At 47.1% G+C, this 16,717-nt stretch overlaps 1 protein-coding gene across 1 annotated transcript in view; it reads right to left on the bottom strand.

Annotated features, from left to right (window-relative positions):
• Window positions 1-3,043, bottom strand: part of Entpd3 (ectonucleoside triphosphate diphosphohydrolase 3) — a 29,247-nt gene extending 26,204 nt beyond the window's left edge. The window contains exons 1-2 of the mRNA XM_006992026.4: window positions 2,872-3,043; window positions 2,079-2,130 (exon numbers count right to left, since the gene is read on the bottom strand). Coding sequence (XP_006992088.1) covers window positions 2,079-2,118 — 40 coding nt within the window. The 5' untranslated portion in view covers window positions 2,119-2,130; window positions 2,872-3,043. The remainder of the gene's footprint in view (window positions 1-2,078; window positions 2,131-2,871) is intronic.
• Between the last annotated feature and the right edge of the window lie 13,674 nt (window positions 3,044-16,717).

Below are 16,717 nucleotides of genomic sequence, written 5' to 3'. Positions count from 1 at the left end.
AGCCTTAGCTATGTAGAAAGTTCAAAGTCAGCCTGGGCTGCATGAGACCCTGCATTTTAGGAAAACAAACAAACCAAACCTTGACTAAATAATAGGGCAGTGGTGGTGCACACCTTTAGTCCTAGTACTTGGGAGGCAGAGGCAGGTGAATCTCTGAGTTCAAGGTCAACCTGGTTCAAGGCAGGGCAAAAAAAAAAAAAGTCTTGGTAGAATACTAAGGCATAAATACAAATAGTGCCCAATGGCTGAAATATGATATAATTATAGAAGATGAAGATGAGACAATATCAATATTTCTCTTGAAATTGGCTGCTTAAGTGCAAATTAATTAAAATAAATAATTCCTCAGTCATATTTCAAGCGTTTGGTCCCTCAGGTGGCCCCGTGGTTGCTGTGCAGGATGAGGATGCTACAATTCAATTCCACCACCCCACCCCACCCCTCAACAGCCATGGGTGTATTCTGCCCTATTCCAGAACGTTCCCAGACTATGATTTACTTCCTCTTTATTTCTAGAGTTTTCCTGGAAGAAAACAAAGGCTGCATGCACCACCTTAATCAAATTAGTTGCAGCCCGTATCCAATTGCATTACCTTGCTTGCGGCTTGGAGATCAGGGGTGGGGGTGGGGAGCTCCTGCTCGTCAATATAGACAAGTCATAGACACTTCCTGATGTCAAAGGTGGCCACCTAATCCCTTCCTCCTCTCCCTTGTCGGGAGTGTAGCCCGTATGGTATCCATGGAAGCTCAAACATGCCCACCACCTGACCAAACTGCACTTCTGGAAACCCACCCCACTTAATCCACAAATGTGAGATGACTTATGGGTAAGTTACTCATTGTGGAGGCACCCATCATGGATCTGGAGGAGAGCCTAGCTCTGCGGCGTTGAAGCTCAGAGCATCAGAAGGGGTCCCGAATCACTCCTCTGTGCTCTGGATAAAACCTAGCCAGTCAGAAACCAGTGAATCCACAGAGATGAACTCACTCCTGCTTTCAAACCTCATCCGTGTCAGTAACAGGGGTTTAAGGGATTTTTTTTCCCAACAAGACCTAGTAGAGTTAATCTGCCAAGTTTAATCTTCCGTAGGAAAGAATGTAACCAATTAGCTTGTATGTGGAATGTTACAGTATGTGTGTTAAAATTCCAATGTATTTGGGGAGAAATGTTCGATGCAATAAAAACCATCTCCTGTAGCACAACTGCTCTTTCCAAAATATTTCATATAAATTAGTCTTTATGTCCTCAAGTCATACCCTTTTGGAAGTCGAGAATCAGCAGTTTAGGGCATAGCTAAGGGAACCTCTTCCAGGGGAGGGGTGTGTGGAATGTAAGCATTCTCCTGACCACAACCATGGGCTGGCCTCCAGAATCCTTGGGGCTTCAGCACTTTCCAAGTGAAAAGCTATGATTACCTTCAGCGAACACTTACCCAGCAAAAAAGCTTATTACAAAGTGAGCAGACTAGGCTGGGTCTCATTCATGAAGAAACACAGCCCAGAGCTGTGCAGTAGTTAGGGCTGGGCAAACATTGTTAATTGCAGGTGCCTACCTGAGCCTGGAGAGGAGGTACTGGGGAGCCAAGGAGCCAGGCTGGGCAGGCTTGGGAGTGTGTGGGAGGGGGAAGGAGGGGGAGGGGGGACAGACAGACAGACTGACTGGGAGGGGGAGGGATTCCTGTGCAGCCTATCATAACACTGACCCCAAAGAATGGAGGGTGTAGCAAGCCCTGTGCCAGAACAGATGCAACTCTATCAGTTTTCATCCCCAAGTCAACAATACATAGCACACACCTTACACAGCTAGGTAAGGAAACCGCAAGAGCCAAAATAATGGATTATACAAACAGGAAAAACCATTTAAGCCAACATTTGTGTTAGCCCTTGTTTCGTGTGGCTTTGTGGAAAGCATGACTTTATCTGAAGAATGCCAAGGGTGAAACCTAGGTGAGCCACGGCGTCTAGGAACAATGATTAACAGCCATTCACAGGAGGCATGGATGAAGAGCTGCGAATCAAAGCTGGGATTCTCCCGGGATCTGACAAAGTCACGCTGGCCATCTGTGAGCGACACTTACCTGCTTGTTCACAAGGCTGGCGGGTCATCACGGTAAACATCTTCTCTCCCGGCTGAGGGGGAAAGAATACAGAAGAGTGTGGTCAGCTCCTGACTTCGGAAGTTCAAAAACTAACTTGCAGGCATTAATATCAAACGCACGGCAGCTCCTCTAAATCGAGCCTCTTTGGGAACAGTGCACTCAAACCCAGAGCTCCAGGGACCAATGGAAACTGGACCCTCAACCCCAGCGTCATCCTCTCCCCAAATGTAAAGCTGGAAGAGTGGATATGCTAAAACTTTAACTAGAGAGCAATTTTGAAAATAAAACCACAAAGAAGCTGTGTGTGTTTTTTCCTTTTTCTTTTCTCCTGTAGGTCGCTCCACCTGTGAACAGCACAGGGGCACCACAAACCCTCCTCCTAGGAACATTCACCAGACTCGGGCTGGGCTGTACCTCAAAGCACACCAGCAAAGCCGGTTCGCATTGGGGTGTGCTGGTGACTGCCAGCATGCAGTCACCCCTTAAAGACCTGCGCGGTGTCTCCAGCTCCCGGAGCGGAACACCAGCAGACAGCTGTCAGGTCCTGGGAATCAGTGTGGGGACCCGGGAGTTGGCTGGTCCCCGGCATCTGCAGGTCTTGGGGTGCTCCATGACGCGGTGTCCCCTCCCAGCCAGATGACAGTGCCTAGCCCCCGGGTTTGTCTCCTTGCCTGTGGCCCTCTGCGGGAAGCGATGGCCAGTCCTTCCCTCCCTGCTCCCTGCCGTCCGCAGCCTGCTCCATCCCACCCCTACGCGCGGGTCCAGACCTTACCTGCGCGCTGCGCTCGCTCGCTGCGGGTCGCTGAAAGGCGGCGGCGCCTCCAGGGTGCGGGAATTACGGGGAGTCCGGGAGGCGGGGCGAGGCGGCGTGGGTGGCGCAATCTGCGGGGACCGCCTCTGCGCTGAGGCCAGGACCTCTTCACCTTCCCTGGCTCCTCCCTCTCACTTCACCCCAGCTTGTCCTGGAAGAGGATGGAGGGGGTCAGCGCCACGTGGGGGACAACCAATCCTTGCCAGCCCCTGTATTAGTTACTACCCGCGTTGCTAAGACAGAATACCTGACAAGCAACTTGAAGAAAAGGTGACTCAGGGCTGTAGGGTACCATCCATTACCGCGGGGAAGGCGCGTCGGCAGGAGCTTGGGCAGCTGGTCACATGGCATCTGCAGTCAGATTCCAGAGAGATGAATGCTGGTGCCCAGCTCACTTCCCCCTTTTTATTTAGATCAGGACCCCAGCCTAAGGCATTGGTGCCACCCTCATTCAGGGTGGGTCTTCCCACACCAGTTAGCCCAGTCTGGAAAACCAGTCTCAGACATGCTCGGTTTGTCTCCTAGGTGATGCTAGATGCTATTAAGCTGACAGTGTTAATTATCACAGTGTCCCCCCAGGACCCAGCCAGATACCTCTCCACATCTTTAGCTTCTAACTCTCTGGGCAGTCCCCTGAGCCCAAGACAGAAGAGGGGGTGATGTGACCTTGCCCCCAGTCCCAAGGGACCCTGAGAGGGAGTGAAGTACCCTTTGCCAGCCCTCCAACTGTCAAGACAAATAACCTTTTTAAAGAAGAGGTTTTTATTATGCTTATTCGTGTGGGTGCCTACATGAGTTTATGGGTACCATGTGTGCGGGTACTCATGGGATTTCAGATCCTCTCAAACAGGAGTCACAGGCAGTTGTGAGCTACCATGTGGGTGCTGAGGATTGAACCCAGGTCTTCTGGAAGAGTAACCAGTGCTCTTAATTGATGATCGTCTCTCCAGCCCCGTTTTTTTTTTTTTTTTTTTTTCCATTTTTCGTTATTAAGAAAATTTCTACTCACTCCACATACCACCCACAGGTCCCCCTTCCTCCCTCCTCCCACCCCCCAGTCCTCTCTCCCAAGCCACCCCGTAACCCCACATCCCCCAAATCAAGAACTCCCATGGGGAGTCAGCAGAGCCCAGCACACTGAGCCTAGGCAGGTCCAAGCCCCTTCCCACTGACCAACAGCCGCGTTTTTGTATGTTGTTTTGAGACAAGACTTCCCTATGTAGCCAAGGCTGGTATTCTACTTATTCCTGCCTTCTAGTGCTAGGTCCCTCTTGGGCCGCCATACTTGCTACAAGGTAACTCTGTTTTCTAGTTTTCCTGTCAAACCTTTTTGGAGGGAAAAATAGGACCAAGGGCCAAGTAGGGCAGGGCAAGCCATTCTGAGAGCACACGTGATTTCTTGCAGCCCTGTCCAATCTTTCTGCATATGGGGGGGGGGGTTGTGGATTAGAGCAGAGCACCTAGAATAGTGAGCAGGCAGATGGGTTCCTGGGTCACCTGGGCACACATTGGGAGCACAGATCGATGCAGACACCCTCTCACATGGTAGCTCATAGGTGGTGTTGATACCCAAGGACTTCCTCAGTGGTGACAGAGAGATGCTCTTCCCCATCCAGAGGGTCACTGAGCCAACACTCAGGACAAGAACAGCTTGGAAAAAGTCAAATAGGACAGAGGACAGAACGGTGCAGCTCAGGGACCGCAGAGATCCAAAGGACCTCAGCGTCCATTTCCGGTGCAGCCCTGGGTGCCCCCGAGGGCCCCTTGTTTGTCTGAGTGGGAGGTTGTCTATTGCCCTTTCTGTCGCCATGATAAAACACAAAACCAACTTAAGGGAGGAAAGGATTTATGTGGTTTGTACTTCCAGGTCACAGGCCATCAGTGAGAGAAGCCAGGGCAGGAACTCAAGCAGAATCTTGCAGTAGAAATCATGAAGGAACATTGTTGACTGTCTGTCTCTCAGGCTCATGCTCAGCTAGCTTTCATATACAATCCAGGACAACCTGCCCAGGGAATGATGCCACCCACAGTGGCCTGGCCCTCCTACATCAAGACAATCCCCAATAAACATGTCCACAGGCCAACCTGACCTTAGCAATTCCTCGATTGAGGCTTTCTTCTCAAATGACTCTAGGTTATATCAAAGTGACAGTCAAAGATAACTGGGACAGAGGTCTTGGACCATCTCTCCTTATTGCTCAGTATGTCCGGAAGGAAGAGCCAAGGGCAAGGTCCTTGGCCTCCCTGCCTTCTCCTAAAGATCTACCAGTTTGCTCCTGTGCAAGTGGGGTTGAAGTCCCTGTGAGACAAGAGAGCCTTAAGACAGGAGTTCCCTGCTTTAAGACCTCTGAGCCTAGAGAGGAGAGCCCAAGCCACAGCCCTGTGGTGAGTGTGTGTGTGTGTGTGTGTGTGTGTGTGTGTGTGTGTTCACAAGAGGCAGTGTTGGGTGGCACTGGGTCCCCACTGTGGGACTGATGCAGGATCAGCACCAGGCTGGAGTGCTTGGCTACATTATAAGACTTATTTTCTTGGAACACTATGGGGCACTGGAACATAACACCTATGGTAGAACCTCAAGTCCCTATGCATCCAGGAGGACCGGAGTCCACTCACCCCAGCTGGCACTGTACCCAGATCTGAGTGAGTTGCTGGGAGCTGTGAAAGCTTCTTGGGCCCAGGGACCTTGCAATGCATCTAAAAATAACTGGGTCAACTTTGTTTTTTGCTTGCCTCAGTCTGCAAGCCTTGTGAGCATCAACCTCTGTGAACCCAAGTGTCTTCAGCTCTTCTTTTATTTTCCCAGATTTCCCAGGACGATCTGCTCCAGGTTCAGACCGAACAAACATCTCTGTAGCTCAAAGACTGGCCCAGTCATTCAAAGGTGCTTCCCCATCCTCTGAAAGCATGCACAAGCACACACAATCGCGCGCGCGCACACACACACACACACACACACACACACACACACACACACACAAGCCTTCAAAGTTCTGATCACAAAATAATACAGGTGTTTTCTTGCTATCAAGGCATGTTAGAAAGCTACAGTGATTAGACAGGATTGGATGCAGGAATCTATTAAACTGTCTGAAGAGAAAGAGAGACTGAGCCATGGCAGACTAATGGGTGTGGAGTTCAGACTGTCCTAAAGGAGAAGCTGAACGATGTGCTATCCTAGGACTAACATTGAAACTCCTGGCTCATTAGGAAAGGATCTTAGCACTCATTGTGTCCAAAAATAGATTCTTAAATGGATTAAAGGTTGAAACATAAATGAAGAATGCAACGTACTAAGAAAATACAGAACATTTTTATCATTGAGGAACCACCTCTTCCAGCATATGATCAAAGCAAGAACATAAAGCCAATCAAATTGGCAGGAAAACTGAGAGGCAGCTGGGGAAAGACAGTGCTTGGAAGTGCAAGAATGTGAGAGTCGGGAAGCTGGCTCACGGGGTAAAGGTGATGCTACATCTCTCGACCTGAATTCCATCCCCAGGACCCACATGGTGGATGGAGAGAACAAATCTTGCAAGTTGTCCTCTGCCCTCCACATATATGTTACATCATGAGCAATTGCCATGCCCCAGACAAAATAAATAAATAAATAAATAAATAAATAAATCTAAAAAAATAATGTCATAGCAAAGAGCTCCCACTACAGTATAGAGTGAAGTCATGTTAAGCTGTAGAAAAATAGTAATATCTAAAATAGAAAAGTAAATGACATACAACAGTCAATTTAAAAAATATAAATGGCCAGTAAGCTTGGAAAGAGGCTTGTTTCCACTAGTTTCCAATGAAAATGTGATCACATATGCATATGCCAAGTGTCTTAGTTAGGATTTCTATCGCTGTGAAGAGGCACCATGACCACAGCAGCTGTTATAAAAGAAAACATTTAATCAGGTGGCTTACGGTTTCAGAGGTTTAGTCCATCATCATCGTGGCGGGACATGGTGGTGTGTAGACAGACATGGTGCTGGAGAAGGAGCTGAGAGTCCTACATCTTGATCCACAAGAAGCAACCAGCAAGACTGACTACTGCACGTAGCCTGAGCATGAGACCTCAAAGCCCACCTCCACAGTGACACACTTCCTCCAACAAGGCCACACCCATCCCAAGGCCACACCTCCTAATAGTGTCACTCCCTATGGGCCACACATTCAAACATACTAGTCTATGGAAGCCATATCTACTAAGGAAATTCACACTAAGTAAATGTACAAATGTGTGTGAATGTGAATTTGTGTGTGAGCCACCCTATCCAGTTTAAAATCTTAACATCTTCACACAAGATTTTTTTGTTTGTTTTGATTTTTATTTTGCTTGTTTGTTGAGACAAGGTCTCTACATAGCCCTGCCTGTCCTGGAACTCATTATGTAGACCAGGCTGGCTTTGAACTCACAGAGATCTGTCTGCCTCTGCCTCCCCAGTGTTGGGATTAAAGGCATGCACCACCACTGCCTGGCTTCAGGTTTTTTGTTTTTTTGGTTTTTGTTTTTTTTTTTTAAGCTAAGAGCTCTATGTAATGCTGGCTGCCTAGAACTTGCTGTATAAGTCAGGATGGACTTGAACTCAGAAGAATTGCAAATGGCCAATAAATACTCGAAATAGTGTCGAACTTCCTTAGCCACCAAGAAAATGCAGAGTAAGGAGGCCTTGATTCCATCTCACCCCAGTCACAAGGACTATTATTAAGAAATAGAACCCTGAGTGAAGAGCACTTGCTGCTCTTGCAGAGGACCCAAGTTCAGTTCTCAGCACCAGATCCGGCGGCTCACAACTGGATCTAACCCCAGTTCCAGGGACACACAGCCACACACAAAGATAAAACTTAAAAACAATCAGAAAATAAAAATGACAACACACACTAGTGAGGAAACAGGAATTCTACTACACCATTGGTGGGAATGTAAATTTGTCCAGTTACCATGGAAATCAGTGTGGTGGTACCTCAAAAATTTAACAATTGAAGAACCCTGTGACTCAGCCAGGGCACTCTTGGGTGCCTGTCTGAAGGATTCTCAGTCAACACAACAGAGACACTTCCATGTCTATGCTCCTAGCTACACACTCACTAGCCAGGAAACAGAACCAGGTTAGGTGTCCATCAAAAGCTAAATGGTTAAAGGGAATATGGTAAATGTACTACAGAATGGAATTATGTCATCTTCAAGAAATTATGTTAACTGAAACAAGCCAGGCTCAGAAAGACCAATATTGCATATATTCTTCCATATCAGAACCTAGATTTAAAATTATATGTGTATATGTATGTGTGTGTCAATCTCAAAGCTAGAAGGGGAACCAGGAGAGGAGAGGAAGAGACCCTAAGGGAAGTGGTAAGTAGGTTAATAGAATATTTGTTATATGGAAGCAGGAAGTGGCAGGTGTGGTGGTGGACACTTTTGATTCCAGCACTCAGGAGGCACAGGCAGGCAGATCTCTGAGTTCCAGGCCAGCCTAGTCTACAGAGTGAGTTCCAGGATAGCCAGGGCTCCACAGAGAAACCTTGTCTCAAAAAGAAAGAGAAAGTGAGCAGAAGTGGGGGACTAGAAGGAGGAAGAAAGGAAGTCAGCTGGGGGGTGAGGGGTGGGGGGAGGATGCTGGGAAGCAGTGAGTGAAAACAAGGGTTCATGACACGACCCTGTCATAAAACCAGTGACTGTGTGTCAACCTGAGACAATGAATGACCAGAAGCTGAGCAAGGCATTGCTTTGGAGCAGGTGTAGGGAGAGCATCAGGCCTGCTGTGATGGGGGGGGGGGGGGAGTGTCCACACCCTCCAGAGGCTGTGAGCTGCCCACATTCCCCTCCTGGGAATGTTCCAAGGCTCCATCCTGACACTTGGGTACTTTGGTCCTAGTTCTGTCCCTAGAGAACCTCCCCTCCCCCACTTCAGTTCTATTCACATGGACCCCTCTCAGGCTTCCCCTTGTCCTTGCAGATGTGACTTCCTTTGGGTGCCCACAGGCATCTCACATCTATGGAGTCCCAAACTGAGCACTTCCTCTGCCTCACAGAGCCATCAACTCCACCATCTTTCCTGCACCCAGTGGGCAGACCCACACACAGCTAGGAGAGCAAGCCTGAAACGTGAGGAAAGTGTCAGATAATCTTCCTCCGTTGCCCAAGGCCAACCACTCACAGTTGCTGACCTCTGACCCCTGCCTCTCTCCACCTTGGTGGGGTTACAGATGGTTGTGAGCCTTCATGAGAGTCTGGGAACCCAACCAGCAAGTGTTCTTCTCCACTGAGCAATCTCTCCAGCCCCACATTAACATTTTCAAATAGTTTTTGTTTTCCACTTTTAAATTTGAATAGGAGTTCTTGGGGTTGTAGGACCCTCTGGCTAAACAAGGTCCACCAAAGTCACAGATGAGCGCACGTGAAGCCCTTTTTAAAATGTGGGTCAGGGAGACACATACAGCCCAGCGAAGCCTTCTGGTGTCTTCCCCTGACTTTGTACACAGTGGTTCCCGTGGTTCTGAACGCCTGTGTTAATTGTCCTCTCTCTGTTTTTAGTCACCTGAATTGGGACCTGAACCCCTGAAGTGCTGGTTGGACTTCTAGGCTTACTGGCCTGGACTTAACCTCTCCCAGCAGGCTGAGTTCTTCATTCTTTTCACAGTTTTCTTGTCTGGCTTCCAACCACCACCCTGACATCACTTTGCTAATGGTCCTCTCTGCCTGGGCCCTTTATGATCATGGCCAATTTTGTTCTGTTCATATTGGTTCTTTCTTTCCACTTTAAAAATGTTGTTGTCTAACCCCTTGTTTAAGAGGTAAAGAAATATTTGGTTTCTAACATGAGTGAAATGGTTAGTGTCTTAGTTTTTCAGAGAGATTTCCATCTTATAGATGTCTATCTAAGACAGCAAAATTTCTCCAGATGCACCTTTGGACACATGGATTTTCATAATCAATGAGCATCCAACATGTTGTAGGCAGCCATTATGATCGTGTTTATCATCATCTCCCTGTAACCTCAGTGGTGTTTACACACACACACACACACACACACACACACACACACACACACGATTTCCAGCTAAATTTATTATCACTAAGCAATGCTCCTGCTGATTGCAAAGAATGTTTTTCATTTTATCCTTTGTGGGTTTGTTTTTGGGATTTTTGTTTGTTTTATGCTTCCCATCTGAAGTGTATGGTATCTTCAGCAATTGGGTGTTACCTTCATTTTATGGAGGGTACCAAGGGCCAAGAAGGAAACATCCTGTTTTGTTTGGGGTCTCTTGGACTCCCCTGGCCAACAACTCAAAAGAAAGTCTTCATGCTTGGCAGAGGGCTTGGTGAGGGGACCATTACCTCCCAAATGGCATAATTTCATATGTGTGTATAACACCTATTACATGTTCGTTTTAAGTAAACATACAAGGATTCCCTGTGGCTTTTCCAAACATCCGGTGTCATCTGTCCTCCTCTCCCTCCCTAGCCACCTTCCCCGTTCCCCCTCAGCACCCGTGTCCTCCTAGTGCCTGCGCCATTTTAAAGCCTGTCCTAGTCTGGTGTCTGTGTCTGTGATAAAAACCATGGTGAAAGCGACTTGAGGGAGGAGAGGATTATTTCATCTTACAGCTCAGCAGGAACTGACGCCAGGGAGGATGCAGCTGGCTGGCTTGGTCCCTTTGGCTGGCTGGCCTTCACAGCTCTCCTGTACAGCCCAGAGGCTACCTGTCCGGGGTGGCTCCGCCCACAGTGGGCGGGCCCTTATACATCAATTAGCATCAAGAAAACGCCCCACAGCCGTGCCCACAGGCCAATCTGCTCTAGCTAATCCCTCTGGGCGGAGTCAAGTCACCATCTAAAGCCAAGTAGGAGGTCTCTCGATTGTACATAAACTCCGCTATTGACTCTGCTCCCACATTCTCCACCCTTCTCTTCCCGGCTCCAACCACAAAAGTGTCAACCCAAGCTCCCTGGCCAGCCGCTTTGTGGTTAGATTGCTAATGGGTGTCTGGAGGAAGGACGGTGGAGAAGAGAGAGCTGAAATACTTCTTGTCCTCTCTTGCTCACATTGAGTTGCATAATCCAGCACAGAGCTTCTCAAACTGTGGGCCATGACCCTATGTGGGGTCACATTACTGAATGTAGAGGTCATGAAAAATTCATGTGAAAGCTCTCTGAAGGTACAAACAAATATGAATTCAATACGAAGTAAATAAGGAATCCGAAGTGCTACCAACAGCACCTGCCTGTGCCCTGCCACACAGCGTCAGTGCCGTGCCACACGGCGTCACTGCGCACATGGCTCGCACATTCCGTGTGCACCCTGTCACACCATGCACTGTTAGGGGAAACACCTCAGTTCAGATTACATGTGCATGCTGTCATGTGTGGCTCCACTCTGCCTTGGCCTGCTCAGCCAAATCCCAGGAAGCATTATGCTAAATCATCACCATTTTTAAATTAATTAATTGTTTCATATGTATGAGTCTTTTGTTTGTGCCTGGTGCCCACGGAGGCCAGAAAAGGGCATCAGATTTCCTAGAATTAGATTTATGGACAATTGTGAGCTGCCATGTGGGTGCTGAAAATTGAATCCGGGTCCTCCAGTTCATATTTGTGATTATCGTGTGTTATGAGCTGTGGTGTTTTTATTGCACACACAAAGCTTTCCTCTCTTAGAGAAACATGATGGTTTTTATTATGGAAAACAATGGCTTTAACTTTTTTCTACCATCATTCCTTAGCATGTAAGTATCACATCAGTTTTTCTTCAGACTGTATTATGTTCCACAAACAAGCAAGTCCATCTTACTGCTTTGCAAATGCTCTTCTGTCACTAATAAATAACAAAATGTGTTCATCTTTTCCCTGGAAACTTGCTATACTAAAGGGAGGCAAGGATTCACCCATCAAAGTGGGAGATGATGAATTGCATCCAATATCAAGAGTTGGGGCTGGAGGCCTGGAACAATGGCTCAGTGGTTAAGAGCACTGGCTGCTCTTTCAGAGGACCCAGGTTCAATTCCCAGCACCCACACAGCAGCTCACAAAACTCTGTATCTCTAGTCCAGGGGACCTGATGCCCTCCTCTGGCCTCCTTGGGCACCAGGCACGAACAAAATACTCATGTATATAAAATAAATAATTGAAGGGACTCTGGCTGGCCCGAGCATGGCAAACATGGCTCTGGCAGGCCTTGCCCTTCCCCCATCCCCTCTGCCTTACTAAAAACCATTAGATTACATTTCCTAAAGCTAGCCTCCAAGGTCCATTCCCTTATTTGGCCACTTCCTCCTCCTGAGGCTGACTACCAAGGTCCAGCTATCAAAATATTGAAGTCCAACAATCAAAAGCTCCCTTTGGCTCACCTAATTAACATGCACAATTAAAATTAAACACCTCATCCTAACACGGGGTTACCCCTTGTACCCTCACAAACCGCCATTTTCCTATGGGCCACCACTGTCTCCTCTCTATCCAGAGGCGGCCCTTTGCTCCTTCCAGGACAAACACTCCTGCCCCCTTCCCCTTCTCTCCCATCCTGTCTCCTGTCTTTGTCTCTTATTTCCACCCTCAGTCCCTCTGGGGCAAATAAATCTCTTTTGTGCTGAGAACTTGATCTTGAAGGTCCTGAACCAATAATGATCCATTCAATAATAGTAATAAAGTTGGTGATGATTTAGCAGAATACTTTCTAGGGTCTAACTGGGCAGGCCAAGACAGAGCAGGGCTACTACACTGGGACCCTAGTTTTATAGAAGTGGAACCTTGAGTGGGAAGTTCTTGGAGGGGGCTGACTGTACTTAGATCAAGATAGTCTTTACCATCAACTTTCTCCTCTCAATCTTCCAGTTCGATGACTTTTTTCTTGGGTCTATTCAGCTACATCTTGACAGTCTAATCCTATTATCTGCTTAGTGACTTCTAAGACAGGGAGAGGAGTAGAGTAAGCCTGTTGAACTGTATTTTATATACAGAAAAATAGCATCCTTTGTAAGGCTCAGTATGATCACTTTGTAATGTGAAACACGACCTGGCTCATGAGATACATTCACATCACTCCGGCACATCCTCTCATAGCTCCTCAATGGGTATCTGTGCCCACCAGTAAGCTGTGCCCAGTCTAAACTTCACAAGAGTGTGATGGCACAGTGTGTATACTTGAGTGTGGCTGTGCACTCCAGGGAAGGGGCATGCACAGGTTGGTGCATGCTTGGCTGCTTGTTTGGCCTTCTGCATGACATACTGCACACAAAGCAACAAGTAAGCACTAGGAGCTGTGAATGGATGTGTTGAGTCACGGGAACCCTGCAGAACTCCAGTCTCCAGGTTTGGGGTCAGGCAACATTTTGAGCCAATTGGCTACATCTCTGTTTCAGGCACAATAACATAACAATGTCTGGGTGACTTTAATAACTTCTGTTCTTCAGTCGCTTAAGATGTTTGTTTGGACAGCACTGGCCAGGTGACAGCTGGCAGCCTCTCTCTGAGGGCAGGAACTGCTGTGGGTGGCATTGTGTCTCACACTATGGAAGGGGAGGCGGCCTCCTGCCTCACCTGCCTCTTGGCGCTGCTCTGGGTGGGAACAGCAGAAGGGGAATGAGAATTGGTCTTGACTTGGGCAGGAGACGCCTGGCTTTCCCTTTTTCTTTTCTCTCCCCTCTCATTATGGTTTCCAAAAGTGCTGGTGTGGGCAAAGAGAGGAACGCTGACATTCCAAGGCTCCCTTCCCTGTGCCTGTTGCAGTGGAGCCAGGCGGCACACGTAAGACATTGCTGTTGTTCACACACACACACACACACACACACACACACACACACACACACTCATTTACACAGGTTACTTTTTGTCAATTTGACACAAATTAGAATGACCTAGGAAGACAAAACCTCAACTGTGGAATTGCTTTCATTAGATTGGCCTGAGGACCTACATGCTGGAAAGAGAAAACCAAGTCCCAAAGGTTGTCCTCTGACTTCCATATACATGCTATGGTACCTGGCCCTGCCTCACACATACACACAGTTTTAAATTTTTTTTTAATTTATTTTCATCTTGCATTATTATGGTTTGTTTGTTTGTTTGTTTAGTTTTTGCTGTTTTGAGACAGGGTTTCTCTGTATAGCTTTGGCAACTTTCCTAGAACTCACTCTGTAACCCAGGCTGGCCTCGAACTCACAGAGATCCATCTGCCTCTGCCTCCCGAGTGCTGGAATCAAAGGCGTGAGCCACCACCGCCCAGCACAAGCATTTTTTTTAAAAAAATGTAGCCTGGGCGGTGGTGGCTCACGACTTTGATTCCAGCACTCGGGAGGCAGAGGCAGATGGATCTCTGTGAGTTGGAGGCCAGCCTGGGCTACCAAGTGAGTTCTAGGAAAGGCGCAAAGCTACGCAGAAAAACCCTGTCTCGAAAAAACCAAAAAAAAAAAAAAAAAAAAAATGTTTGTGCAGGATATATGGGGCAGATGCCTTTAATTGCAGCACTTGGGAGGCAGAGGCAGGTAGATCCGGTGGATCTCTCCGAGTTCAAGCAAGGCCAGCCAGGGCTGCACAGTGAGACTTTGTCTCAAAAAAAAAAACAATGAAGTTGGGCAGTGGTGACACACACCTTTAATCCCAGTACTTGGGAGGCAGAGGCAGGAGGATGCCTGTGAGTTGGAGGCCAGCCAGGTCTACATAGTGAGTTTCAGGACAGCCAGAGCTACACAGTGAGACCCTGGCTCAAAAAATCAATAATAAACAAGCAACAATCTGAGGAATACTCAGCAGCCACAAAGACCCTGTTTCTCTGCTTCCTGAGACAGGGTCTTGATATGTACCCTCAAAATCTTGACTCTGCAGGGCTGGCATGACAGATGTGTGTCACTGTGCCCACCCACCTCAGTTGGGGTCAGTTAAAGGCCAATGGATTAACTGAGGGAGAGAGTGCGCGGAAGTGTGAGCCACAGACCACCTCCTGCTTTGCATGCATTCTTCCACCTAGAAGTCCCTTTGTCTCCTAATAATTTTTATAGAGAACAGGACAGGGCAGAGTGCATCACACTGGATAACGTAATTTAAAATTTTCTTTAAAGTTAAGAAGATGTGATCGGTAGCCTACTAACTTACACTTTTAACTTAAATTTTAGGTTTTTTTTGTGAGAGATTATGGCTGTTTTTAAATATAGAAACATCAAGTTCTAGAACCATCAGAGTAAGATGACATTGGTAATTATACTGACAGCTGCAGATATTAGCATGAACCCAATACCAAAAATAAATCAGACCGTGGAGAATGGGAATTTGAAGAAGCAGGCAGAGGCAGCAGCGAAGTTAATGTAACCTGACTTTTCTTTCTCTGAGCTGATTTTACTTTGAAATTCAAAACTTACCTTGCTTTGCTAAGTTGAGATGATGGAAGGGAGAGGCATCCACCAACTCTGGAAAAAAGCGACGGAAACTTGGAATCTCGATACAATTTTAATTATTGTTTTAATTTTACAGTTGGATGGGGTGTGCTGTCACAGTGTGAGCTGATCAAGTCAGGACGCTGCATCCATCCATCTCTCCTCATCACTAACGCCTGGAGCCTCTACTCTTTCCCAGTTACTCATGGGCAGTCTAAAAGCATCTCATGGATCGTAGTGACCTCGTGCGCTGAAGTGTAGTGCACTACTGTAGAGCACACTCATTACTGTGAAGTTTATTACTTATATCTAACTGCTTCAGGGAAGTCCTTCTGTAGCCTCCCACTATGCCTCCCCACCCTTCCCAGCTTACACCCAGAAGTAGATAGCTGAACTGCATGGTCATTCCAGTTTTCATCAATAGGAACCTGTGTGCTGTTCTCGGAGCTCATCAACAGTTTGTGAGAGTTCCCTTTCTCCAGGGCCTTGCAGCACAGGCAATTTCAATTTTTGCACAGTTAATTTTTTTCTAAAGAAAAGAGTATCTATTTGTGTGTGTGTGTGTGTGTGTGTGTGTGTGTGTGTGAGTTTCTGTGCACCACATGCATGCAGTACCTTATGAGGTTAGAAGGCATCAGATCTCCTGGAACTGGAGTACAGATAGTTGAGAGCCATCATGAGGGTGTTGGGAATTGAATCCCGGTTCTCTGCAAGAGCAGCCAGTGTTCGTAACCACAGAGCCTTCCTCCAGTCCCTTCTCATTTATTCTTATGACAAACACAGAATGACATGACCACATTCAAATGAGGATGGTACCGTTTTTTTTTCATATCACATTTTTTTTTAAGAAATCAAAATATAATTATTAAATGTATTTATTTGGTGTGTGTGTTTGTGTCATAGCATCTGCATGGGAATCAGAGGAAAACACGCAGGAGTCAGCATGTAGATCCTGGGAGGGAGCTCAGGTCATCAGTGCATTTACCTGCTGACCCCCTTTGTTATATCTTACTGACCACTTGCTATTACTGTTTGTCTTGATTAACATGGAGTGTTCATCATTTAGCTATGTTTCTATTAGTTTTTTAATCTTAGAAATACATTTTTGAAAAGATTGAAAATAAGTTGTATGTTCAGAGACTGTCCATCTACAGAGGTGCCCTTGGCAACTGTTCCAAGATGCCTGGCCCAGACCACACAGCTGTCACTCCATTTGGTCTTGGTGACTTTGATGGGACTTTGTAGGGCTGGCTGGATGCTCCCTGGGGGAGGCACACTGGGTTGATGATTTTGTACACTGCCTGATTAGATCTTCTGTCGCTGTGGAGAGTTGGAATGAAGTAGATCAAGGATCAAGATTATCTCCACTGTCTTTAGTCTCCCACCCCTGTGTCTGACTTAACATCCTGCTGACAATCAAATCAAGACCTTGGGATGCATGAACTTA

This window comes from Peromyscus maniculatus, chromosome 7, assembly GCF_049852395.1.
Source record: "Peromyscus maniculatus bairdii isolate BWxNUB_F1_BW_parent chromosome 7, HU_Pman_BW_mat_3.1, whole genome shotgun sequence".
Classification (NCBI taxonomy): Eukaryota; Metazoa; Chordata; class Mammalia; order Rodentia; family Cricetidae; genus Peromyscus; species Peromyscus maniculatus.
The sequence above is the reverse complement of the archived record's forward strand: the minus strand, read 5'-3'. Positions and strand labels throughout refer to the sequence as shown.